The 26,858-nt window shown below is 41.5% G+C and overlaps 1 protein-coding gene across 3 annotated transcripts in view; it reads left to right on the forward strand.

The window, feature by feature from the left end:
• lyn (LYN proto-oncogene, Src family tyrosine kinase) overlaps positions 1 to 26,858 on the forward strand; it is a 108,879-nt gene that overhangs the window by 55,294 nt on the left and 26,727 nt on the right. For all 3 annotated transcript variants that reach the window (XM_033019744.1, XM_033019743.1, XM_033019745.1), the window contains exons 9-10: positions 14,555 to 14,737; positions 17,202 to 17,278. In XM_033019744.1, coding sequence (XP_032875635.1) covers positions 14,555 to 14,737; positions 17,202 to 17,278 — 260 coding nt within the window. The remainder of the gene's footprint in view (positions 1 to 14,554; positions 14,738 to 17,201; positions 17,279 to 26,858) is intronic.

A 26,858-nucleotide genomic window follows, 5' to 3' on the forward strand; every position in this document is an offset into this window, starting at 1 on the left:
GGGGGGGGGGGGGGAGCGGGAAGAAGAAAGGAAGAGGCGGAGACAGCGGGCTGTGGGAGAGCAGGGAAATGGAGGGGAAGGAGGGAGAAAGCAAGGAATACCTGAAATTGGAGAAGTCAATGTTCATACCGCTGGGGTGTAAACTACCCAAGCGAAATATGAGGTGCTGCTCCTCCAATTTGTGGTGGGATGCACTCTGGACATGGAGGAGGCCCAGGACAGAAAGGTCGGATTCGTAATGGGAGGGGGAGTTGAAATGCTGAGCCACTGGGAGATCTGGTTGTTTAATGCGAACTGTGTGGAGGTGTTGGGGGAAGCGATCGCCAAGCCTGCGCTTGGTCTCACCGATGTAGAGCAGTTGACAGATGAGGTTGGAGGAGGTGCAGGTGAACCTCTGCCTCACCTGGAAAGACTGCTCGGATCCTTGGATGGAGTCAAGGGGGGAGGTAAAGCGACAAGGGTAGCATTTCCTGCGGTTGCAAGGAAAAGTACCAGGGGAGGGGGTGGTTTGGGTGGGAAGGGACGAATGACCAGGGAGTTATGGAGGGAGCAGTCTCTGCGGAAAGCCGAAAGGGGAGGAGATGGGAAGATGTGGCCAGTGGTGGGATCCTGTTGGAGGTGGTGAAAATGTCGGAAGATTATCTGTTGTATGTGTCGGCTGGTAGGGTGGAAGGTGATGACAAGGGCGACTTTGTCCATGTTACGAGTGGGGGGATGGGAGTGAGAGCGGAGCTACGGGATATTGAAGAGACCCTGGTGAGAGCCTCATCTATAGTCGAAGAGGGGAACCCCCGTTCCCTAAAGAATGATAAAGAAGAAGATTGATTTGTTGAAAGGCTGTCATCTTAATTGTATTTAAGACAGCTTCACCAAGTATTTACTGTTACAGTTCATTTGATTGCACATACACGTTCTAAAGATAGTTCTGAACCGTTGATGCAAATGACCCCTCATTTGCATCAACGCATCAATTCAGTGTGCTTATTTGAATATTGAATTAAAGTATAAAATTGGTGGAGAAAGTAAAAGTACTAGAAGTTCCAATATTGAAAAACAGAAAGAGGAATGGTTATTGAATGATGATAGAAACAAATTAAAAATAATGATTGCGATGTAGTTATATTTACGTAGCTTATTTTAATATAGAAATACATCCAAATCACGTTTTTCTAAATGGCATCATGTTAGCAAATCCTATCAAAAATATTCCCTTTTTCCTTTTACAATTTAAGTTTTTACAACTTATGACTGACTTGTTTTCTACTTTTCCCAGTTGCAATGAAGGGTCTTTGACATGTAACTGGTTAACTAGTTTTTTTTTCCTATAAGCGTTGCCTGACCTGCTGAATGTTTCCAGCACTTCCTATGTTTACAAAGCATCCGAAGCAAAAAAATAAAAATACATTAAAATGAAGGAGTGGTGTTTAGGAGGGAGGCTCAAGGAAGCAGCTTTAAGCCAAGGGGAAAACCAGGGGAACAATATGGATAGCTGACACTGGTTTTAATGGAGCTGAGACAATGGAGCAAGATATAAAATAAGAGCCTCTGCGGAATATGCTGGTTTTTCCTCAGTAGTTGTACCAAGGTTAGGGTTATCTCATGAGTGAGAAACCTGTCATATGTAACTTTACAAAATAGCATGGCTTTACTTTCTCTTGCCAAGTAGATTTATCTATATGGTACCTCGAACTAGTGGAGATGGAGAACATTTCATGAGTGAGATAATAATCAAAGAACGTCTTGAACTAATAGAGACGGGGAACAATTGTGAGTGAGATAATACTCAAAGAACTTGCAAAGGAAAATATCTATATTTATAAAACAATATTGGGGAGCACATAAACACAAACCATCCATGGTATTTTCCTTTTTAGAAGCAGAGAATGTGATATTGAATGCTCTACTGTATTAATGGCCATTGCACCTTGTGCTTTGACGATGCCTCCCTTGCTCCACACAAACATTTCAACCCATTGATACTTTCTGTGGCAGGTTTGTTTGCTTACTCAAAAGTAAAAAATCAAAGCTGAATCCCAGAAGGCATCCCAGAACAAGAGCCTCATTAAGTTGGTAAACCAACTGTGCAGGGATGGGTAGGGATAATGAGACTAAACAAATTCATTGCACTCATTGTATTTTTTCAAAATACAATAAATCTATCTGTATTGGGCCAAATAATTAAATACAGAAGAATGTTCAGAGAAATGCTTAGACCTTTAAAAATTGATTAACTCTTAAATAATTTGTGAAAAAATATGCCAACCACATTTCTCTGTGGCCACTCCAATCAACTTTAAATCCCGCTATTCAAATATTTCCAATTTACCGAATGAAACGTGGATGTGTTCTGGCCAGAAATTCTCGAGATCCTGAGAGGTTATCGGGGCTGGGGTTATCGGGGGCCTCGGCCATTCAATTCACCAGAGCAAATAAATCTTGTACTGTTTGCCCACAGTGTAACCCCAGATTTCAGTCACTCCTTTGTGAGCTGCTCCTCTCTTGGCAGCGCTCCCAGCCATGATGTTCCTGCTGCTGCTCCCAGCTTCGTGTGGCAAAGCATAACTATTTCACCCTCTCCAAAGTGTCCCTCTTCCCAGGACTCATTCCCTAATCCAAGATGCTTATTGAGTTCCCTTTTCTCCAGATGGCTGACTCAGTTTGATAGTACAAACATTGGTCCAAAGTTTTTTGTTTAATCAATACTGAGAGTGTATTCTATTTTCGCTCCTGAAACGTGGGTGACGTGATCTTTGTCTGCTTGGGCCTTATTGTTTTGTGCCTCCTTGTGTTTGTAAATGACTGCATACTCACAAAGGTTCATTTCCTTTGCATAGCTGCTTATAATATACAGAGAGTGAAGAAACTGCACAAGACTTGAATTGTAACCTGTTCCATAGTATAAGAGGCCTGAATGTCTGTGAGCTTTCCACACTAAAGACTAGCAATGCTCAATGTATAGACAGTATAATGTATTAAGAGTTTTGCACAGTTCTTTTACATTTAACAAATTTTTTATTGCGGCTAAAGTTTATTAAGGATTCTTTTAAACTAAAGATACAATCTTGAAATAAGAAAGATGATTTAATGCTGTGAGACGGGAATAAGGCAAAACCCTCATAAAACTACTTATTTACCAAAACTAAATCGGAATGCCTAATATTGATGTATCGTCTAATGAGAGCTACTTTGTTGGCCATGTGAAGATTGGGACAGATCAAGCTAGGCCCCACTTCTAGCTGCTGACGTACAGAAGGGCAAGACTGGAATGGAAATAGAATAGGGGGAAACAATAATTCAAAGCTAGGGCATGATAATTGGTTATGATTGAATATTTGGAGTTGAAGATAGTTAACAATCGGGCATCTTCGCTGGCCTTGATATTTTTGCTGTGAGCTTTTAGGACATACTATAAGAGTCTTTGTTCATTGTTGATTCATCTTGTGCTTCGCAAATGAATTGGGAAGTAATAGAAAATCAAGTAAAATTATCTATTTGTTTGCTTAATTACACAAATGCCCCCTTATTTTCAGAAAAGGCTGTGACACCCTACACACCTTTCAGGACACTAGTGTCCATGGTTATGATCTCCTTCCAGTGTTAGACGGCTGTAACTTGGTGTCATGGAAGCTACACTATCAGCTATCAGAATGTATCATTTCTGGGTCCATAAGCATGCAAAGGGAGTCGTCCATCAATGCCATGCTGGAAGGATGTAACTCTGCAAAGTTCTGTGGCAGGTTCTTGCTGGAGGGCTTCTTGTGTTGCTCATCATTGATCTTGTTTCTGGAAGGAGTCATGGCGTTTCACTCTGCTTACTTAGTCACCTCCACACCTGGTTTCATCTAAATCCTCATCTGAGCCTGAGGGAAAGGTGTTACTCTGCAGTCTGCTACTGGTAATTTCCTAGCCACTGGTCATTCATGTTCCGCATCACAACTTGCATACCCAACTGTATTATTAAATTGCATGGTGCCTATATCTTCATTACTGCTGCCTCTTGTTCCATCATTGCTTGGCTTTCTAAAAGGAATAAACATGCTTTGAGGAGGCAGTGGGATACATAGAGTTGTACAGCACAGAAACAAGTGCTTCAGTCCAACTTGTCAATGCTGATCGAGGTATCTTCCTGAGATCAAGTTGAGTCAAGTTTATTGTCATATACACATATGAGGTACAGTCAGTCCCATTTGCCTGCATTTGGCCCATATCCCTTTAAATCCTTCCTATTCACGCATCTATCCAATGCAATGAGGAGCATGTAAATGCTGAGATATTCACTTGTGTTTGCCACCTTGGCTTTCAAGGAGGAAGAAGATATGTTGCTGATTGATTAATTGGCTGTGGATTCTGGCTATGACTTGTAGCGAGACACTTGCAGCTGTGCTTTGTGTGAGAGAGGGCTGTGGTGTTTCTGAATGAGCTCTGATCAGTAGTGTGAACTGAGCAACAGCAGAGATGAGTAATTAAACAGACCTAGGATTTGAATATAAATGTGTACACCTGATGAAAGAACATTGATCTGCTTCTAGCACCCCCCCCCCCCGCCCACCGATGGTCCTCTGGCATTGACCATAATTATCTATTCTGATTATTGCCTGAGCACATCTGAAGAATTTATACAAAATTATGGAGTCGCTCAGCAGGCCACTCCTGAGTTACTCCAGTACTTAGTATAGTTTACTCAAGATTCCAATGATAATTGCTCGTTTGTAAGCTTTCCCCCATCTAGTTTCAGTAAAAAAACTGAATCAAGCACTTGAAACAACTAAATTTTATTTTACCAAAAGTGCGTCACAGTGCAACTACTGTACCTATCCCACCGTTCGATCCTCATGACTGCCTGTTCAAGCTCCCCAGGCCTCGCTCAGACAAAGACACTCCAGAAGTTCACACAGTCCAAAGCGCTCTCCCAGAAGATCGACGCTGAGCCTCGTGGTAGCGTATTTTTATATGTCCCAGGACTTCAAGGGGCTGAACCATACAGGGGTGGGCTCTTAATAACCCAATTACAGATATCGATTAACCCCATGTATAACAGGCATTTCCCAATAATACAACAGCTCATACACTGTACAAGAAAGAAAGCTCTTGAAGGAAGCTAACAAGAACAAACATTGAAACATGTGCCCCAAGATTCAAACAATTTCTCCAAGGCTCAACAGTTCGACCAATCATCAATTAACAGGATGACCATCTTGCAACATTATGGATACTATTTAGAATGCTTTTGCAGCTACCCTATAGAGATTATGCATTTAAAGTTAGTTTGCAAAACCACTATACATGTTATCAATTTAAGAGAAAAATGGAGAACACCTGGACTCCTTACCATCCTGCATATCAGTCTGAGCCTAGACTGGCTGGCACCAATCAAAGCCTGCAAAGATCAGCTGACAAGGGTTAAGCAATTCTGACAAGTGCAGGGATCCTCCATTTTATGGTGTCTTTAATTTAGCCAATATTAACATTCCCCCGTTTTATCATTCATGATAACCCTCATCATAAATGGTCACTAAATAACCAGATATACATAAGTGTCCTTTACAATTCCCATCTATCAGCAACACAAGATGATGATGTTTCTTCTCAGAATCTTGTCAAGCGTCCCGAGTTTTCATGGGCATAACTTCACAAGTTCTGTCTGAGGAGTCTTCACCTCCCGAGTTTTCGTGGGCACGAATTCCCTCCATCCGTGTTACTGCCCAGTCTTCCATCACCTTCCACAGTCGAACCTAAACCCTAGAAAATCCTAAGAAGCTTGGGACAAAGCAAGTTACCATCATGCACTCATGCTTTCCCACACATTCACTATAGTTCTATTTCACTCGAACCTACTCCTATTCTATTATCTATTGGACCTATTATATTGTGCTCTATTACTGTATCCCTATTCCTATTCTGTTCCCTAATATACTCTTTATTATTCTAGGATCGACACCCATTAGCCTTCTTCATACTTGCACAATGTTATAATATGTATATCTGATGACAGGTAATCATATACATTTCAGCTGAGTTCAGTCCAGATTTCCCTACAGGCGTGACTAATTTAAAGCAAACCATGATAAATGTTCCAATTTAACCAAATTCAGTTTCAGCCTTCAATTTACTATTTCAAATTTCAATGCCTATTTCATCTTTCTCATTCCACAGCATTGTAGATGATAATACAATTCCATTCCAATTCCTGTGGAATTCCCAACTGTTCAAATTTAAACAATCAATTTCCTTTGCTATTAATTTTATCCTAAGTCCAATCAAAAATGCCAAATCCTGGGACAATTTCTTTCCACCTTGATAATAGAAGCCGCTTTACCATCAAGGGTTAAACAATTCAAATCCATCGGGCAAATGTGCATCGGCTCTGCTATTCTCCAATACAATTCAAGTTTCCCCCTACAGTTAACCAAGTCTTTCCTCCAGTGCCTCTTCTTATTTATGTATGCACTCCTCACTATGGTAACTCGTTACTATGTTGATTCTCTACTATGTTGGCTCTTTACTATATTAGTTCGTTACTATGTTGGCTTCGTTCTCTGTCTAGGGGTTCTCGCTTTTACTAGTTTCTTTTCCTATTAGGTAATTTCCTAGATGGTTAGCATTGATCTTCCGAGGGGAACTCATTATCTAAATTTTCAATCTACCTCATCATTTTATGTAACATGTGTTCCCATTATACTTCCTTGTGTTCCCATTGTACTTCCTTAGCTACTAAATCGGCATTACGATTTCCAATGTCCACTGGGGTCTGTCCTTTAGAATGGGTGCTACATTATATTACAGAGATTTGTCTGGGTAGCATTAAGGCCTTCAATAAATTTGTCACCAATTGTTTGTGTGATATTTGGGTTCCTGCAGAAGTTAGAAATCTCCTATTTTTCCATAATTGTCCGAAATCATGCACCACGTCAAATGCATATTGAGAATCAGTGTAAATATTTACTTTTAGATCTCAATAATACAAGCCCTAATTAAAGCAAATAATTCAGCTTGTTGTGCTGAATAGGGTGATTCAAAAGCAGCTGCTTCTACAATTTCAGTCTTTGATCAATAATTGCATACCCAGACAACCTCTCACCCCACGGTCCAATGGATGCACTACCATCCACATATAATGTGATGTCAGGGTCTTCCATGGGTACATCCCCCAAGTACTCTCTCACTGATGTTTCCTCCTCTATAACAAATAGACAGTCGTGTCCTGCTTCCGCTCGCTCTTCTGGGGGTGAAATAAGAAAGGAGGCTAGGTTAATTAATGTGTTTAAACTGCAATTTCGGATTGTTTAGCAGGTAGATCTCATACTTATTTTGGCGGGCCATTGTCAAATGCTGAGTTTGAAGCTGCCCCAACAATGCCGATACCGAATGTGAACTGTACACTACAATTTCCAGCTGGAGTGTCAAATTAGCAGCCGATTATAAACTATTGTAAATTGCAGTTAAGATTTGAGTGCAAAGAAGATGTCCCCTAGCTACTGGATCTAATTTGGAGGAGTAATATGCAACTGGTCTATGTCTATCCCCATGCTTTTGCGTTAATACCGAAGTGGCAGAATCACATAGAATTGTACAATACAGCTGGAAAGGACGATCGTATAATGGCCTTCCCAATGCCTGGGCTCGCATCAATGATCTTTTCAAGTTCTCAAATGCTTCCTGTGCCTCTTTTGTTAGTTTAAATTCACCCTCCTTGTTGATATAGGGTGTTAGCTCCTTTGTTTCTAGAGCTATATTAGAAATCCAGGGTCTGCAATAATTGAACATGCCAAATCATTGCCTCATTTGTTTGGCTTCTTTCGGGACAGGAAATACACAAATAGTTTCGAGTCTGCTCTTCTCAAGAATTCTTTCGGTGGCCGAAATTATAATCCCTAGAAATTTTACTTTCTACTGAGCTACCAGTACTTTTGATGGGGAAACCACATATCCTAGATCGGCTAGATGATTTAGTAACTGTGCAGTGTCTTCTCGATTACTGGATTCATCTTTACTAGCCACCAATAGGTCATCAACATACTGCACTAATGTTGAATTCATTTTAAACTTTAAGGTACTTAGCTGATCCTGCAGACACCTGGAAAAGAAAGTAGGCGAGTTGACTAATCCTTGAGGTAACCTGATCCAGGTATATTCTTGTCCCTTATAGGTGAAGGCAAACAAATATTGGCTGTCTTCATGAAGAGGGAGAGAAAATAATGCATGTTGTAAGTCGAGTATTGAAAAGACTTTAGCTTCAGCCAGTATTTGGGATAGGATATGGGCAGGATTTGGCACTAGGGCATGAAGTGGTTCTACAACAGAATTTATTTCCCTTAAGTCTTGTTCGAGTCTATATTGACCCTCCTTTCCTGGTTTCGGAACGCCAAGAATAGAGGTGTTACAGATAGATTGGCACTTCACCAATATTCCTTGTTTGTTCAAACCCCAAATTAATTTATCTATGCTGCTGATGGCCTGTAGATTCAATGGATATTGTTGGATTGAAGGAAGTGTTACCCCTATCTGGAGAGCAACATTAACATTGCTGTCTTCTGCCCATTCTTAAGTGGTCTGTGCATTATTTTACCTCACTCTCCAGATGATGACGTAAGTGGGTAACAACTTTCCTTGGGGCCTGTTAAAATTCAACAACAAATTAATTAGACAAATTTTGCTTTTGATAATTATTCGGGTTTGCCACGGTAATTGCCTTTCTTACTATTGTTCCTCGGTCTTTAGCTCTAGCCAGGAAATTGACCTTTCAAGTGATGTGAGGAACAGCCTCGTCAGTTCTTTGCCATAACTGTGCTGGTATTTTAGCATATTCGGCAGCTCCCTCTTTTCCTTCCACTAGTGCCAATATTTCTATTTCCCATTCCTGTCCTTCATATGATTTAAAAAAGGTTTCCAGCTTACTGTCCTTTCCACTCCTATCGTAAGCCAGTATCCATATATAATTCAGAGAATCGCTCTAAAAACTCATCCGCTTCTTCTACCCTTTTTGGCCTCACATCTAATATTCTGGCCAAATCGATTGGTTTCTGAAGGGTGTTGGCAAGAACAGCTAAAACAGCTTCCTCCCTTGCTCCATTGTCCGCTATTATATTTGCACGAGCTTCATGCGACGGATGTCCTAAATTCGTTAGGAATCTGGTGTGCTCACTTGGGGTAATTATTTGCTGGATCACAGCCCATAAATCACGGGAATCAGCATGATAGACGTGCATTGTAGTTCTTAAGTGATCCACATAAGAAGCGGGTGATTTTCTACAATCGGGTATTTGACTCAAAATAGCCATCATTTCGTTCGGCTTCCATGGGGAATTAGACTCTAATTGTACGGGGATTATTTGCACTTACTGCATTGTCTGGATCGAAACAAGGATTAGGCATTTCCCTTACAGGGAACTGTCTAAGGGTTGTTTGTTTAACTTCAGGATCTACCTCAGCCTCTTCAATTATAGTCTCACACCGAGATTATCTTCCCCTTCACCAGGTGGTTCACGGTACTTTCTAAAGGATTTTTTTCCTTCCTTAACTGCTCGTTCAATTTGTCTAGGGGGATGCTCTTCTTTTTCCATAATTTAGTCTTTTTCCTAGTTTGGCTTCTGGTACCGTGAACTCTAGGACTGTCTGTAATGGACAGAGCGGTCGGAGTCAAGGAAGTTTGTGTTTTGGGATTTAATTGTCTATTCTTATTACGAACTCTGCGATGTACATTTGACGTTTTGGGATCATAAGGTGAATAATGTGGTGGACCTGAATTTCTAGTTCTAACTCTCTCCCAGTCTTCTAAATAATATTCATCATCCCCCTCGTAACCAGTGCCAATCATCGGGTCCTCGCGCTTAAGGCTTATGGATGATAATCTTTCTGTGAAAATTTTCCTTTTCCTTTTGTCTTTAACACTCTCAGGCTCTTCGCTTAGGCTACCCGGAGGTTTAAAAGCTTCGGTATCTTCTAACACTACCCCCCGTTTTAGAGTTGCATCCTTCCATCTTGCCATATGTCTGGATTTAGTGTTATGTAATGAACCGGATTTGATAAAGGACCTCGAGGTTAATGAGCCATTAGGAGGTAGTGATCATAACATGGTCAGGTTTAATCTACTATTGGAGAGGGAGAAGGGTAGATCGGAGGCGTCAGTGTTACAGTTGAATAAAGGGGACTAGGGGACCATGAGGGAGGAACTGGCCAAAGTTGACTGCAAAGATACACTAGCAGAGATGACAGTGGAACAAAAATGGCAGGTATTTGTAGGAATAATACAGAAGGTGCAGGATCAGTTCATTCCTAGCAGGAAGAAAGATTCCAAGGGGAGAAAGGGGCGACCATGGCTGACAAGGGACGTCAGGGACAGTATAAAAATTAAAGTGCAGAAGTACAACGTAGCAAAGATGATTGGGAAGCAAGAGGATTGGGTAATGTTTAAAGAACAACAGAAGATAACCAAAAAGACAATACGGGGAGAAAAGATGAGGTACGAAGGTAAGCTACCCAAGAATATAAAGCAGGATAGTAAACGCTTCTTTAGGTTTGTGAAGAGGAAAAAATTAGTTAAGACCAAAGTTGGACCCATGAAGACCGAAAAATTATGGGGAACAAGGAAATGGCAGATGAGTTGAACAGGTACTTTGAATCTGTCTTCACTAAGGAGGACACAAACAATCTTCCTGATATAGTAGTGGCCAGAGGATCTGGGGTTACGGAGGAACTGAAGGAAATCCACATTGGGCAGGAAATGGTGTGGGATAGACTGATGGGACTGAAGGCTGATAAATCCCCAGGGCCTGATGGTCTGCATCCCAGGGTACTTAAGGAAGTGGCTCTAGAAATTGTGGATACATTGGTAATAATTTTCCAATGTTCTATAGACTCAAGAGCAGTTCCTGTGGATTGGAGGGTAGCTAATATAATCCCACTCTTTAAGAAAGGCGGGAGAGAGAAATTAGGGAATTATAGACCAGTTAGCCTGACATCGGTGGTGGGGAAGATGCTGGAGTCAATTATAAAAGATGATAGCCGAATATTTGGATAACAGTAACAGGATCAGTCCGAGTCAGCATGGATTTAGGAAGGAGAAATCATGCTTGACTAATCTTCTGGAATTTTTTGAAGATGTAACTAGGAAAATGGACAAGGGAGAGCCAATGGATGGAGTGTACCTGGACTTTCAGAAAGTATTTGATAAGGTCCCACATAGGAGATTAGTGGGCAAAATTAGGGCACATGGTATTGGGGGTAGAGTGCTGACATGGATAGAGAAGTGGTTGGCAGACAGAAAACAAAGAGCAGGGATTAATGGGTGCCTTTCAGAATGGCAGGCAGTGACTAGTGGGGTACCGCAAGGCTCCATGCTGGGACCTCAACTATTTACAATATACATCAATGATTTGGGTGAAGGGATTCAAAGTAACATTAGCAAATTTGCAGATGACACAAAGCTGGGTGGCAGTGTGAACTGTGAGGAGGATGCTATGAGAATACAGGGTGACTTGGACAGGTTGGGGGAATGGGCAGATACATGGCAGATGAAGATTAATGCGGATAAATGTGAGATTATCCACTTTGGTAGCAAAAACAGGAAGGCAGATTACTATCTAAATGGCATCAAGTTGGGAAAAGGGGAATTACAACGGGATCTGGGGGACCTTGTTCATCAGTCTATGAAAGTAAGCATGTAGGTACAGCAGGCAGTGAAGAAAGCGAATAATAATAATAATAATAATAAATTTATTTGTTGGGCGCCTTTCAGACATCTCAAGGACACCTTACACAGATTAACAGGAATATAAACATATAAACAGAGTAAAATAAATAATAAAGACATCACAGAGACACAAACTAAAAACAGAATTCAGTCCAAAAACAGAAAATCAAAAACACAATGTGAAGAGAGAGCAGCGGCAGCCAAAGCGCGCCAGCGTCCACTCTCCCTTCACGGCAGCCATCTTGGACAGAGACTAACAGGATTACGTAGAGACAGAAAATCATCCCCCCACAGTGGATACCACTGTGAGGGAAGGCACAATGTCCACTCCTACATCAATCAAAAACATTCACTTAATACAAATCAAATCACGCACTCTAAAAAACCTCCTTGTGGCACGTTCGGTCAGCGAGATGACTCCTCCTCCAACGCAGCGATCAAAGGAGTACAACCCCTGATCTAACCACCCTGATTCAGATTAATACAATCCAAACAAATACAAATATCTAACTTTCACTCTCACTTCAATTTAAAAAATCTGTAAACACTCTCACAAGCAGCAACACAAATGTAACTCCGTGGACTTAACACGATCTAAACCTTAACTTTTAATTACTCTAAGTTTATTTACATACAGAGAATATTTACAAAATCCAGATCCTATAACAATACGGAAAGCTAGATTTTTACAATTTACAAAACAATTTAAAGCACTAGCGCACAATTCATGAACACTCGATCTCGACGTCGCGTCACGCCGATACCACGCAGTGAACCTCTCCCTCTGATACCGAAGATTTTCCCCTTCCTAGTTTACTCTTTGCTGAGGGGTACTAATTCCTTAAATGATTACTTTTCCTCCAAAATGTTAATATCCCTCTGCTAAGATTGGACCTATAGGGGGGTCTCTATCCCTCCTCTCTAAGTTCGACAGAATTAGGGGTACCCTTCGCTATTCGGATTACTTTTCATCGAGTAAGAAGGCTCCCGTCTCTCAGGTACTCTTCGCTATCAGGTATTAGCCAACAATCGACCAGAGGGTTACTATTCACTGTTGATCAGCCGCTATTCGGAATCGATCACGGACATGCACCAACTCCGAAGTTCTAAAAACAGGAATTCGAATTCCACCTTACTGGCAGAATTTCAAAATGAAATCCAGTATTTGAAAATTTGTCTTTGCAAACATAAACTCGAACTCCTAATTTTTAGTGCGTATCTTTCTACCACGCTGGCTCTCGAATCAAACTAAAATTGCTCAGTTGAATTCTTGGACGGACTGGAGTAACTGGCCAATCTGTACTCTGTCCGTGCAAGCCTGGTACCTTCTCGAGGCTCTCTGTCTGTCACTTCAGGGAGAGACTCAGATACCTACACACAGACACACCGCTCTGCTAAGTACCGAGGATCCAGTGCCTAGCCGCTTCGCGCTGTGAATTATCGATGCCGTTTTCGAAGTGCACCTTTTCAATTCACACTCCCGGCAACTAACCAATCGAAGGCGAGACCTGTATTTTAATACCCCACCAATTCGGATACCAAGCCTAACCCTGGGCCACCCCTCGCCCGATGAAGTGTGTTTGGCTCTCGTTAAAGCAGCTGCAGTCTGCCAACTACGACCAGGTTTTGGGCCTCTAACACAGGAAAGGGCCTCTAGCCCAACCCCAGCAGGGCCTCTAACCCCAGCCTGGTTTTATGGGCCTCCAACCCAAAGGCGTGCTAACGACTCTCCCATGCTTGCTAGACTCTTTTCTAATGATCTAGATTATACCCTTTCACAAGCCTGCAAATGATCGATCTGCTCCAACTCCGAAAATCAATGCGAAAACTGCACCGTGGGCCTGATTTCTGCACACGATCGAAATAGCTCAACACCCTTGATCGCAAACTTGTGTTTGGGGATCCGTTGAGATCCCGGATGAGCCGCCAATGATAATTGCTTGTTTTTAAGCTTTCCCCCAGTCTAGTTTCAGTAAAAACACTGAATCAAGCACTTGAAACAACTAAATTGTATTTTACCAAAAGCGCGTCACAGTTCAACTACTGTACCCATCCCACCGCGGGTTCGATCCTCGCGTCTGCCTGTTCACGCCCTCCAGGCCTCGCTCAGACAGAGGCACTCCAGAAGTTCATGCAGTCCAAAGTGCTCTCCCAGAAGATCGACGCTGAACCTCGTGGTAGTGGACTTTTATATGTCCCGGGACCTCAAGGGGCCGAACCACACGGGTGTGGTCTCTTAATAACCGAATTACAGATATCGATTAACCCCATACATAACAGGCATTTTCCTAACCCAATAATACAACTGCTCATACATTGTATAAGAAAGAAAGCTCTTGAAGGAAGCTAACAAGAACAAACATTGAAACATGTGCCCCGAGATTCAAACAATTTCTCCAAGGCTCAACAGTTCGACCAATCATCAATTAACAGGATGATAACATTATGTATACTGTTTTACAATGCTTTTGCAGGGATCCAATAGAAATTATGCATTTAAGGGTAGTTTGCAAAACCACTATACATGTTATCAATTTAAGAGAAAGATGGAGAACAACTGGATTCCTTGCCATCCTGCATATCAGTCTGAGCCTAGACTGGCTGGCGCCAATCAAAGCCTGCAAAGTGCAGCTGACAAGGGTTAAGCAATTCTGACAAGTGCAGGGATCCTCCATTTTATGGTGTATTTAATTTAGCCAATATTAACACCAGCATCTATAGTTCCTTTTGTCTCTGAATGCTTTATGGGTGGTGTCAATACAGAAAAGTAAATACTACATTTAATTTGTGTTTATAAAGAAGCAAAGATGTTGATCCAGTTACTGTTGCTGGAATTACGTAAGAACTTGTTCCATTTTGTTTCAGGTTATTATAACAATACTACAAAGGTAGCTGTCAAAAATTTGAAACCAGGCACTATGTCAGTGGAAGCCTTCCTCGAAGAAGCTAACCTCATGAAAAAGCTCTTACATGATCGACTGGTGCGGCTCTATGCAGTGGTGACCAAAGGAGATCCGATTTACATTATCGCTGAATATATGAGCAAAGGTCAGTTGAACTCGAGAACTACACATACATAGAGCAGTCCAGCACGGGCAGGTCCTTTGGCCCACAATATCCGTGCTGAAGGTAATGCCAAGTTCAAGTAATCTCTTCTGTCTGCACGTGATCCATTTCCCTCCATATCCATGTGCCCATCTTAAATGCTATTATCATATCTGCCTTCACCACCACCCATGGCAGCCTGATCCAGGCACGTTCGTTACTGTGCATAAAACAAAAACTTGGCCTGCACATCTTTAAACTATGCCATTCTCACCTTAACTTTGACCCCCTAACTTTAACTTTGCTCCTCTCATCTTAGCATAGTGGGATGATTAAGTAGGTCAAACTTTTGCACAACTATAGTTTGCTTACACTAGAATAATCCTGCACTTGATCTTGTTGGGTTTAGAATTGGACTTTCTCCGCACAGTTTGTCTTCAACTTCTTTGAACGAATAACAAGCAACTGTGAAATTGGATTGAGCACGGCAGTGGGTCAAATTGATCTTTAGCAACATGTTTCAGAAAATTTCAGCCCCTAATTTATTATTAAATATGCACAATAAGATTAAATATGTTGTTTTTCCGTTCAATTCTGAACAAACATTTTTAACATGAAAAAGATTGAAAGGAGCTCCAAGTAAATTTAAATATATGTCAATGAACGCTCTTCATTTCCTTCCATGTAGATTATTAGAGGAGCTATAAAATAGGGCTTATCCTTGCTTTTCTTCCCAACCTTCTTAAGCTGGAAAATGTACTTTTGCCCAGAAGAATCTTGTTTACCTGAAAAGTGTGCTCCACTCAACCCTACGATCTGCTCTAGTGTACCAAGCGTATGAGCGATGGAAGAGGATAACAGACAGCACTCAATCCAGAGATAAAATTCTACATTTTGTCAGCTTTAATTTGTCCACTCTATTTCTCTTCTCTTCTCCTCGACCCCACTTTATCCCAAAACCTCTGCTTCATTTCTTCCCCCTTTGACATTTTTTAAGTATGTACACACTAGGAATTAAATGTAGATGGGAAAATATGTGTGGGAAGCTCATAACTGTGTTCAACAAACAAACTCAAGCTCGAAGAACTCAACGGGTCAAGCATCATCAGTGGAAACAAAAGGCATAAGCTGATGTCGAGTCCCAGAAACAGGAATGAAAGGGCAGAGGAAAGATTGCCAGCATATAGCAATCTATTTAGTACTTGATGGGTTGAGGTACGGAGGAGGTTGAGATGAATTATTTGCCACAGTCAGCTGTGAAGGCCAAGTCAATGGATTTTATGTAAGGCAGAGATAAATAGATTCTTGATTCATACGGGTGTCAGGGGTTATGGGGCGAAGGCAGGAGAATGGGGTTAGGAGGGAGAGAGAGATCAGCCATTGTGGAATGGCAGAGTAGACTTGATGGCTTAATTCTGCTCCTATCATTTATGACCTCATGATGAAGGCTGGTAAGTAATACAGTATATAGAATCAGATGAGGAGGAGGTGATAGGCAGATGGAATCATCTGTGTCTGTATCCCTCTGTAGACAGACAACACTGGAGTAGTGGGTTACCTGAAATTGGGAAATTCTATGTGCATACCATTGGATCGTAAGTAACTCAAGTGGAATATGAGATGTTCGTATATCATTGTATTGTAATTCCTGTTGCCTTCTGATTTGAGAAGGGTGCTGCAACTGAACAAAGGAGACATCTCAGCATTATTGACTTTATGAGTCGCATAGCATCATACAGCGTGGCAGTAATTGCAATAATGCAAGTATATGAGTTGTGAATTCCGAAAAGGCTACATAGACATAAATAAACTGCAAATTGACACAAAAGGTTAGAGTAACTCAGTGGGACAGGCAGCATCTCTGGAGAGAAGGAATGGGTGACATTTCAGGTCGAGACCCTTCTTTAGACTATCTTCGGTTTAAACCAGCATCTGTAGTTCCTTCTTACACATAAGTAAACTGCAAAATCTGCACACAGACTGCGAAAAATCTCCCAGTATTCTTAATGTTTATTATTGAAGCAAATCTTACAAATGATGGCACGGTGGCACAGTGCTGAGTTACTGCCTTATAGCACTTGCAGCGCCGGAGACCCGAGTTCAATCTCGACTACGGGTGCTGTCTGTACGAAATTTGTACATTCTTCCCGTGACCACGTGGGTTTTCTCCGAGATCTTTGGTTTCCTCCTACACTCCAAAGACATACAGGTTTGTAGGCTAATTGGCTTGGTATAAGAGGAAATTGCACGCTAATTGTATGCACTATATCTGTAAACTAAACTGAAAGGACAGTTATACTCCAGAGATATTAAATGTAAATGTATTACTTTAAAATTAATTTCTTAAATCTATTGAACTAAAATGTTTTCAACACTACAGATTAAAGACTAATTAGTGTTTTGCAAATGGGTAATTGCTTGTTGCTTTTAAATCCTCTGTTCATCGAGTATATTTCTTAAATTGCAGGCAGTTTACTAGATTTCCTGAAAACCGATGAAGGACGAAGACTGGTGTTACCAAAGATGATTGATTTCTCAGCACAGGTCAGTGAATATCTGAAAATAAGATGCAACCCATTTAAAATGTCCTACTTTGCATAGTTTGCATGGAACATGTCTTCAGTCCGCCTTTAGAGAACGTTCTTTCAAATTGGTTTCCTACTTTCATTACAACAGTGATGACACTTGGCTTCTCATTCACTAAAAAAGTGTTTTTATTCCAAAATAACATTTCACTGGATGTCCATGGATTATGAATACAGGACTTTGTAGATATGACTTTTTCTCTCATCCTCGTTTTCTTTCTTGTCAAGATGCTTGGTCCAGAATTTGAGAATAATGCTTCCATCACATAAAACAATGGGGTCATTATTAACATGAGGCAGGCAAATGTCAATTAATGGTTAAAAATGTAAAGTTGCTTATCCATGCTCTGATCTGTCCTGTATATGCCTATTCTCACTCCTGTAACTACAGCCTGGTTTTGCACACCAGTAGTTTTTCATCCCAAAGGAACATACTTCATGATAATATTTAAATGCAGTCCAACATATTTGCATATCTAATTTAAGATTAGTGCTGTATTTCCCAGAGCTCAAGGAACACAGTTAAATGTTGCACAGAAATGGATCACTCCCACAATTAACCATGCATTTATGCTATTCCTCCATTAAACCCACATTCCCAACAAGTCCCCTAGATTTTATCACTCGCCCATAGAGTATGGGCAATTTACAGTGGCCAACCTGTATGCCTTTGAGATGTGGGAGAAAACGAGAGCACACAGATGAATTCCAAGCCGGCACAGGGAGAACATGCCAACTCCACATAGACAGTACCCAAACCCAGGATTAAATACGAGTCTCGGCAGTTTGGAGCTCGTACCTGTTGCTTTGTCCTCCTTGTGGTAGAGGTCATGGGAATGGGAGGTACTGTCAGAGCAGCATTTTGGAGACAGTACACACTGGCCACTGTGTACTGGTGAAGGAGGGAATGAATGTTTGGGATGTTGATGAGTTGCTGTCCAGGGAGTTGCTTTGCCCTGGATTGCATCAAGTTTCATGAGATTCACTGTCATTGGACTCATTCAGGCAAGTGAAGAGCATTTCAGCATGCTCCTGAAGATGGTAGAAAGATCTTGGGAGTGATTCATCTTCTAACATCCCACTATCGGTCGGTCCGGTTCAGTTCCTGGTAAATGGTGACTACTTTTATGGTTTACCCCCAGCTCCAGGATATTGATGGTGTGGGAATTTGGGAATGATAATGCCATTGAATCTTGAATTGGTCACCATCTGAGAAATCAGCATGCGGCCTGTTTCTGGGTCTCTGGGTGTTGGTTTAGTTATTATGTGGGAGTGGTTATTGTCTTCTTTCTATTCAGCCACAATCCTTTCTTGTACAACATCTGGCAAAGTGGCCGCATAGTAGGTTGCTCTGGAAGGTTAGATCCAAGGAGAGATAGCTGAATGGATGGCAAATTGGCTCCGTGGAAGGAAGCAGAGGGTGATGGTGGAAGATTGCTTCTCAGAATGGATGCCTGTCACTAGTGGTGTGCCTCAGGGTTCTGTGCTGGGCCAGTTACTGTTTGTCATCTACATCAATGATTTGGATGAGAACATACAGGGCAAGATTAGCAAATTCACTGATGATACAAAAGTTAGTGGTTTTGCAGATAGTGAAGAAGGTTGTGAATGATTGCAGCAGGATCTGGATCGATTGGCCAGGTGGGTGGAGGAATGGTTGATGGAATTTAATACAGAGAAGTGTGAGATGTTGCATTTTGGGATGTCGAATAAGGGCAGGACCTACACAGTAAATGGTAGGCCTCTGGGTAGTGTTGTAGAGCAAAGGGATCTAGGAGTACAAGTGCATAGTTCCTTGAAGGTCCAGTCGCAGGTAGATAAGGTGGTCAAAAAGGCTTTTGGGACTTTGGCCTTCATCAGTCAGAGTATTTGGTATAGAAGTTGGGAGGTCATGTTGCAGTTGTATAAGACGTTGGTGAGACCGCATTTAGAAAACTGTGTTCAGTTCTGGGCACCATATTATAGGAAAGGTATTGTCAAGCTTGAAAGGGTTCAGAAAAGATTTACGGGATCATGAGGTATACAAAATCATGAGATGAATAGATCGGATAGATGCATAGAGTCTTTTATCCAGAGTAGGAATTAACGGGTCCCTTTCAGAATGGCAGGCAGTGACTATGGGGTACCGCAAGGCTCGGTGCTGGAACTGCAGCTATTTACAATATGTATTAATGATTTAGATGAAGGGATTACAAGTACATTAGCAAATTTGCAGATGCCACAAAGCTAGGTGGCAGTGTGAACTGTGAGAAGGATGCTATGAGAATGCAGGGTGACTTGGACAGGTTGGGTGAGTGGGCAGATGCATGGCAGATGTAGTTTAATGTGGATAATGTGAGGTTATCCACTTTGGTAGCAAAAACAGGAAGGAAGATCATTATCTAAATGGTGTCAAGTTGGAAAAAGGGGAAGTACAATGGGATCTGGGGTCCTTGTTCATTGTCAATTAAAGTAAGCAGGCAGTGAAGAAAGCGAATGGCATGTTGGCCTTCATAACAAGAGGAGTTGAGTAAAGGAGCAAAGACGTCCTTCCGTCCTACAGGACCCTAGTGAGACCACACCTAGAGTATTGTGTGCAGTTTTGGTCTCCAAATTTGAGGAAGGACTTTCTTGCTATTGAGCGAGTGCAGCATAGGTTCACAAGGTTAATTCCCAGGATGGCGGGACTGTCATATGCTGAGAGAATGGAGTGGCTGAGCTTGGAAACTCTGGAATTTAGAAGGATGAGAGGGCATCTTATTGAAACATATAAGATTATTAAGGGTTTGGTCATGCTAGAGGCAGGAAACATATTCCCGATGTTGGGAACCAGGGGCCACAGTTTAAGAATAAGGGGTAAGCCGTTTAGAACAGAGAAGAGGAAACACGTTTTCAAACGGAGAGTTGTGAGTTGTGGAATTCTCTGCCTCAGAGGGCGATGGAGGTCAGTTCTCTGGATACTTTCAAGAGAGCTAGATAGGGCTCTTAAAAATAGCGGAGTCAGGGGATATGGGGAAAAGGCAGGAACGGGGTACTGATTGTGGATGATCAGTCATGATCACATTAAATGGCGGTGCTGGTTCAAAGGGCCAAATGGGCTACTCCTGCACCTATTCTATTATCTATTGTTTATTGTCTACAGGGGAATTGAGGACCAGAGGACATAGTTTCAGGTGAAGGCTTTAATAGGTATCCGAGGGGTAAATTTTTCACACAGAGGGTTGTGGGTGTATGGAACAAGCTGCCAGAGGAGGTAGTTGAGGCCAGGACTGTCCCATTATTTAAGAAACAGTTGGACAGTTACATGGATAGGACAGGTCTGGAGGGTTATGGACCAAGTGCAGGCAAGTGGGACTCTGGTTGCTTCCCACATTTGGCAGAATTAACACCAGAATATTTTTATGAAATGGAAAATGTTGAAAACGCAAAGAAAAGTCCTTTCTGTACATGCTGTTAAACATTCTCACCTATTTGTTTTAAATCCTTAGACTCCATACTTTGAAGCAATTTTTGATTGTCTGGAGATATGAAAATCCATAATATTATAACTGAATAACGTGAGCAAATAATGGGTAACCTATTGTTTCATTGGGATGAAATTCTAAAATGGTGTTCATTTCCCTCTCTGGGGTGAAACATTCAAAAAGTGATGGAACAAGTATTGAAATAATTATTCATGAAAAGGGATCAAACAATACTACCTCATTTATTTGCATATTGTTTTCATAAAGATTTCAATTTTCTGTAACGATAAAACTGAAGAAAAGTTTTGAAGTCTGTCATAACATAAAGTGCAGCTAAACTGGCCCAAAAACATTATGAACACTAATAATTCCCACTTTAATATTTTGAAAATTCAGACCTAGGGTACTTGATTATTTAGCTGTGTAGGAATAAACTACAGATGCCGGTTTAAACCAAAGATAGACACAAATTGCTGGAGTAACTCAGTCGGACAGGCAGCATCTCTGGAGAGAAGGAATGGGTCACGTTTCGGGTCGAGTCCGAAGAAGGGTCTCAACCCAAAACGTCACCCATTCCTTCTCTCCAAAGATGCTGCCTGTCCTGCTGAGTTACTCCATCTATACAGCTTAATATTATTGATGAGATCCTAGCCTCTACTTTAATCTTGCTCAGAAATAATACAAAATTGTTACAGAATGAACTACACAACTGAGCTATTACATAGCTCAGGGTCAACTCCCCCCTCGCCCCACCACCCCTCACTGAAGAAGAGTTCCGATCCGAAACATCACTCATTCTTTTTCTCCAAAGATTGCTACCTGACCCGTTGAGTTACTCCAGCACTTTGTGTCTATCTCGCACCTTAAAATGAATTGTGAGATTGTTGGCAGGGGGATAGAACAGCTAACATATTAGAATAATCAAATCCGGTGGCAGAAAATTTAGATGCAGATTTTTGGCTGCAGATGACGTAACCACATGGAGGGTTTCTTTATGAAAATTTTACTTTTTCTGTTTGATAAGAATATTCTGATGTTAATTCCACTAACTGCTGGAAGCAACTTTGTGAAAAGGGGAACAATGATAACAGATGCTGCATCCTGCGAGTGACATTAATTATTTTGGAATACCCTTCCAATGCTTTGGCAGTTGCTGTTTAGTGACCTTCAGTGGCAGGTGTTGTTCTGCAGTAACAAGATTCCACAACCATTCCCACCTCTTTGTAACAAATAGTAACCTTCTCAAAGATTTGCCAAAGACAATATTACTAGCATTAATTTGATGGACTCTCAGGCAAGTAGGCTTCATTCCCAACCACACTAAAACATTAAATATCAAATTGTGTCAAGTACTTGCTATACCTTAATAGTTAAGGTAATGTTGAGTACTGGTTAATTCTGGGGATCTATCTTTTTTCCCGATTTATATTTTATCTTCTCAAGGAAACTTACAATTGATATTGACTAGATCAAAAAGAACCTTCTTGGTGTTAGACATAATACATAATGGAATTCAAATCAATTGGCTTCTTACCCCTCAAATTTACTTTTTAGGCATTTTATCTGTATGTTTGACCTTTCACAAATTCAAAACATTAAGATGCACTGTCTAAGCATTTGAATTAAGCAATTGGTAGCACTGTGGTCATTATTTGCCAAATCTCCATTACTATGCATCTTGCATTGCTTACAACACATCTAGATGGGACCAAGTGTCCAAGACTTGCCCACCCATCATCCTTATTTCTGTTGACTGGCATTGACTGGTAAATGTGGCAAACTTAAGATTCCTATTGTTGATTAATGTCCTTAATTTCCCTGCTTTTTCACACCTGACTTTTTTTAACCCATTCCTGATTAATTTCTGTCCTCTCCAGGCCGAAGAAGGGTCCCGACCCGAAAGTTTGCCTGTCTATTCCCTCCCCAGATATAGACCGGCTGAGTTCCTCCAGCACTTTGTGTTTTGTTCTATTCTTGATTGTTATATTTTGAAGAAGAAAAAATAGTCAATATTATGTCCTTGATACCCATTCAAATCATTAGTTTAAATCACATCAAATTCCTGTCCTTTGCATGATATATGGGACTGACGACACTAGGAATTTCCTGCCTTTGATTAGCTTGTGCTGCTCTGCCAATTACTCTGAGTTTTACACACACTCTATTTTCCATGTACAAGACATAGCATTTTGCAGACTGGCTGCAAAAGATAGGAAGATATCTTAAAAAGTGTAGTTAGATGTGAATAAGAAACTTTATTTTCCTTCAAAATAGTTTGAGGAAGAATCTGATATTTGAGGTACAGAGAGCCCCATCGTGTAAATGTAGTGAAAACAGAAAGGATGAGTGAAAGAAAAAATAAATAAATAATAAACTAGGATTAGACCATGAAGATGTTGGTGAAAAAGTTGTATGTATGTTTCATCCATATTGCAACATTGTAGGCAGAAGCATCCAATTACTCCACCTAGCGGAGCTGATCCTCACCCTCAACAACTTCTACTTCCACTCCTCCAAGTCACGGCGTAGCTATGGGCACCCACATGGGTCCCAGCTATGCCTCTTTATAAGGTACGTTGAACAATTCCTGTTCCAAGCGTACACTGGCCCTATCCCCGACTCTATCTCCATTACACTGACAACTACAGCAGTGCTACCTCCTGCACCCATGCAGAACTCATGGACTTCACCACCAATCCATCACTCAAATTTACTTTATAGACTATCGACTGACGTCTATTACAAAACCACTGACTCCCACAACTATCTTGACTACACTTCTTCCCACCCTGCTTCCTGCAAAGATTCTCTCCCCTACTCCCAATTCCTCCATCTTCACCCAATACCCATCGGCACCCAAGATGAGGTGTTCCATACCAGGACATCCAAGATGACCTAATTTTTTACGGAATAGGGATTCCCCTCTCCCATCATGGATGTGGCCCTCACTCATGGCTCCTTGGTACCCCGCAGCTCCGCCCATACTCCTCCTAGTCCTTTCCTTTCACCCCATCAGCCATCGCATACAAGACATAGTCCTCCAAAATTTTTGCCACCTCCAACGGGATCCCAACACCTGTCACATCTTTCCATCTCCACCCGTTTCCACTTTCCGCAGAAACCGTTCCTTCTGCACCTCCCTGGTTAACTCATCCATACCCACCCAAACACTCCCTACCAAGGTACCTTCCACTGTAACCGCAGAAGATGCAACACCTATCCCTATACTTCCTTCTTCGACTGTCCAGGGACCCTGACAGCTCTTTCAGGTTAGGCAGAGGTTCACTTGCACCTCCTCCAACCTCATCTACTGTATCCATTGTTTAAGATGTGGACTCTTATACAACGGCGAGACCAAACGTAGACTGGGCGATCGTTTTGCTGAACACCTTCGCTCAGTCCGCCTGAACCTACCTGATCTCCCGGTTGTTAAACACTTTAATTCTCCTTCCCATTCCTACACAGACCTTTCTGTTTTAGGTCTCCTCCATTGTCAGAGTGAGGCTACACGTAAATTGGAGGAACATATTTAGTTTGAGCAGCTTAAAGCCCAGTGGTATGAATATTGATTTCTCTAACTTCAGGTAGCCCCGGCATTCCCTCGCTCTCTATCCATCCCCCACCCAAGTCGCACTAACTTCTCATATTCACCAAACACACAGCTAACCATGGCCCGTTTTTCTCAATCATCGTTACTTTTTTGCATATCTATCATTTATTATTCTTTATCTCTGTACATCATCATCTATTTCTCTTGTTTCCCTTATCCCTAACCAGTCTGAAGAAGGGTTTTGACCCGCAACGTCACCGATTCCTTCTCTCCAGAGATGCTGTCTGTCCTGCTGAGTTACAGAATGCAGCTTTTCATGCCTATCTTTGGTTTAAACCAGCATCTGTAGTTCCTTCCTACACACCTGACTTCTAGGAACTTCACAGATGTTATTACAACAGACAGTTTTGTGGCTGAAAGTTTCAATTCATCTTTCTGCCATGATTCACTAATTTTATTTTGTACTTTTCTATTGGTATTTGCTTTCATAGCTTTGGGATGAATGATGCATGGTGTTCAAATGCTACCTCTTCTCCTTGCCAACACAAATCCTGTCCAAATTGATTCCTGGCCAATATGACATTCTCTCAAATTCATATTGGTGGTTGAATTGAGTTACTTTACAAAAATTATTTTATCCTTTTAGATCATATTCAGCTGTAATTTGCCACTTGAGGAGGAAAATCAACAGACAATGTTTTGGGTCGAGAACCTTCTTCAGACTGATTAGAGTCGGGGGTGGGGGGTGGGGGGGGGGGAGAAAGCTGGGAAAGACTGGTGGGAAGTGGGACAAAGCCTGGCAAATGATAGGTGGATAGAGGTAAGGGGATTTGTTTGGTAAATGGGTTGATTGTGTTAAAGGCCAGGAGTAATAAGGAGACACATGCGTGTCAGATGAGGAAAGAAAAGAGGATGAAATGTAAAGTTGGAGGGAGGGATATGGGTGGAAGGGACAGGGGGAGGGAAGGAAGATAAAAGGGAAATGTGGAATGGGGATGGGAGATGAGGGGATTATCTCAAACAATTGCGAGAAAGACTTTGTCAGGCCGTCTAGGGTGGGAGCAACTTTTCGGAGTGCCTGTCTTTTATTTTATGTGTTTGTTTAGTTCACCTTATCAAGGGAAACCACATTGTATTGAATGTGGGAAATGTTAGAATTATTTTTTTTTCAGTAAGATTTCTAGCCACTTCACCACAAGATACTAATTTTGCTTCTTCAGTGCAGATGCATCAGTTAGCAAAAAATAACACTGTGGCTCACATTTTCCATTAGTACTTTGCAAAAGAGGAACTGGAAAAAATAACAAAAACTTTCTGATCTACATATTACTGAAGCGTATTGTATATGAATATGTACAAAGGTCTTTGACTGCTATTTGAACAAATAACAAACTAGTCTGCAATTGTAATTGATAACACTGTGCCATTGTCTTTATTCCTTCTCAACCCTTTCCCACTTCAATCTGATTCCAAAGTTGAGAAAGGAGGGACAGCAATGGAGAAAGATGGATCTCCTGAAACTGATTACACAGTCAGAGAGCAATACAGCGTGGAAACAGGCCCTTCAACCCAACTTGCCCACACCGGCCAACCTGTCCCAGCTACACTTGTTCCAACTGCATGCGCTTGGTCCATATCCCTCCAAACTTGTCCTATCCATGTACCTGCCTAATTGTTTCTTAAACATTGGGATAGTCCCTGCCTCAACTACCTCATTTGGCAGCTTGTTCCATATACCCACCACCCTTTGTGTGGAAAAAGTTACCCCTCATATTCCTATTAAATCTTTTCCACTTCACGTTAAACCTATGTCCTCTGGTCCTCGATTCGCCCATTTTGAGCAAGAGACTGTGTGCATCTACCCAATCTATTCTTCTCATGATTTTATTCACCTCTAGACGATCACCCCTCATCCTCCTGCGTTGCAAGGAATAGAGTTCCAGCCTACTCAACATCTCCCTGTAGCTTAGACCCTCCAGTCATAATATCATAAGTGGTAGGAGCAAAATTCGGCCCAATAAGTCTACTCCGCCATTCAATCATAGCTGATCTATCTCTCGTTCCTAACCCCATTCTTCTGCCTTCTCATAACCTCTGACACCTGTAACCTGTAGTCCTGGCAACATCCTCCTAAAGTTGCCAGTATTGAACTCCTTCTCAGCTCGTATCCCCTTAACCTGGGGCAAATCAGTCCTGGATGCCTTAACAAGATTAATGGACAGAATCCTCCTTAATCAGACCCTCACAATGATGGTGTTACATTACGATGCACATGCGCTTTAGATTTCGGGAACTTGGGAAGTAGGGCTTTTGACTGAGTTTCTGTTTGACTGAGCAGTTACTGCAACATCCTCTTTCTCAACAATAGCGCAAGTTTCACCCATGTGGTTTTCCAGATATTGTACTAATTAGCACATAAAAGCATAGTTCCTGCCATGATGTGATAAACCAAATTAGGAATGCAGTCTTTAAGTGGAATGAAGGCAATTATTCATTTGAACACAAAATGGAAACAGAGCAGCCTTTGTCAAAATCATTGAAACATT

The sequence above is a fragment of the Amblyraja radiata genome, chromosome 4 (assembly GCF_010909765.2).
Source record: "Amblyraja radiata isolate CabotCenter1 chromosome 4, sAmbRad1.1.pri, whole genome shotgun sequence".
Taxonomy (NCBI): Eukaryota; Metazoa; Chordata; class Chondrichthyes; order Rajiformes; family Rajidae; genus Amblyraja; species Amblyraja radiata.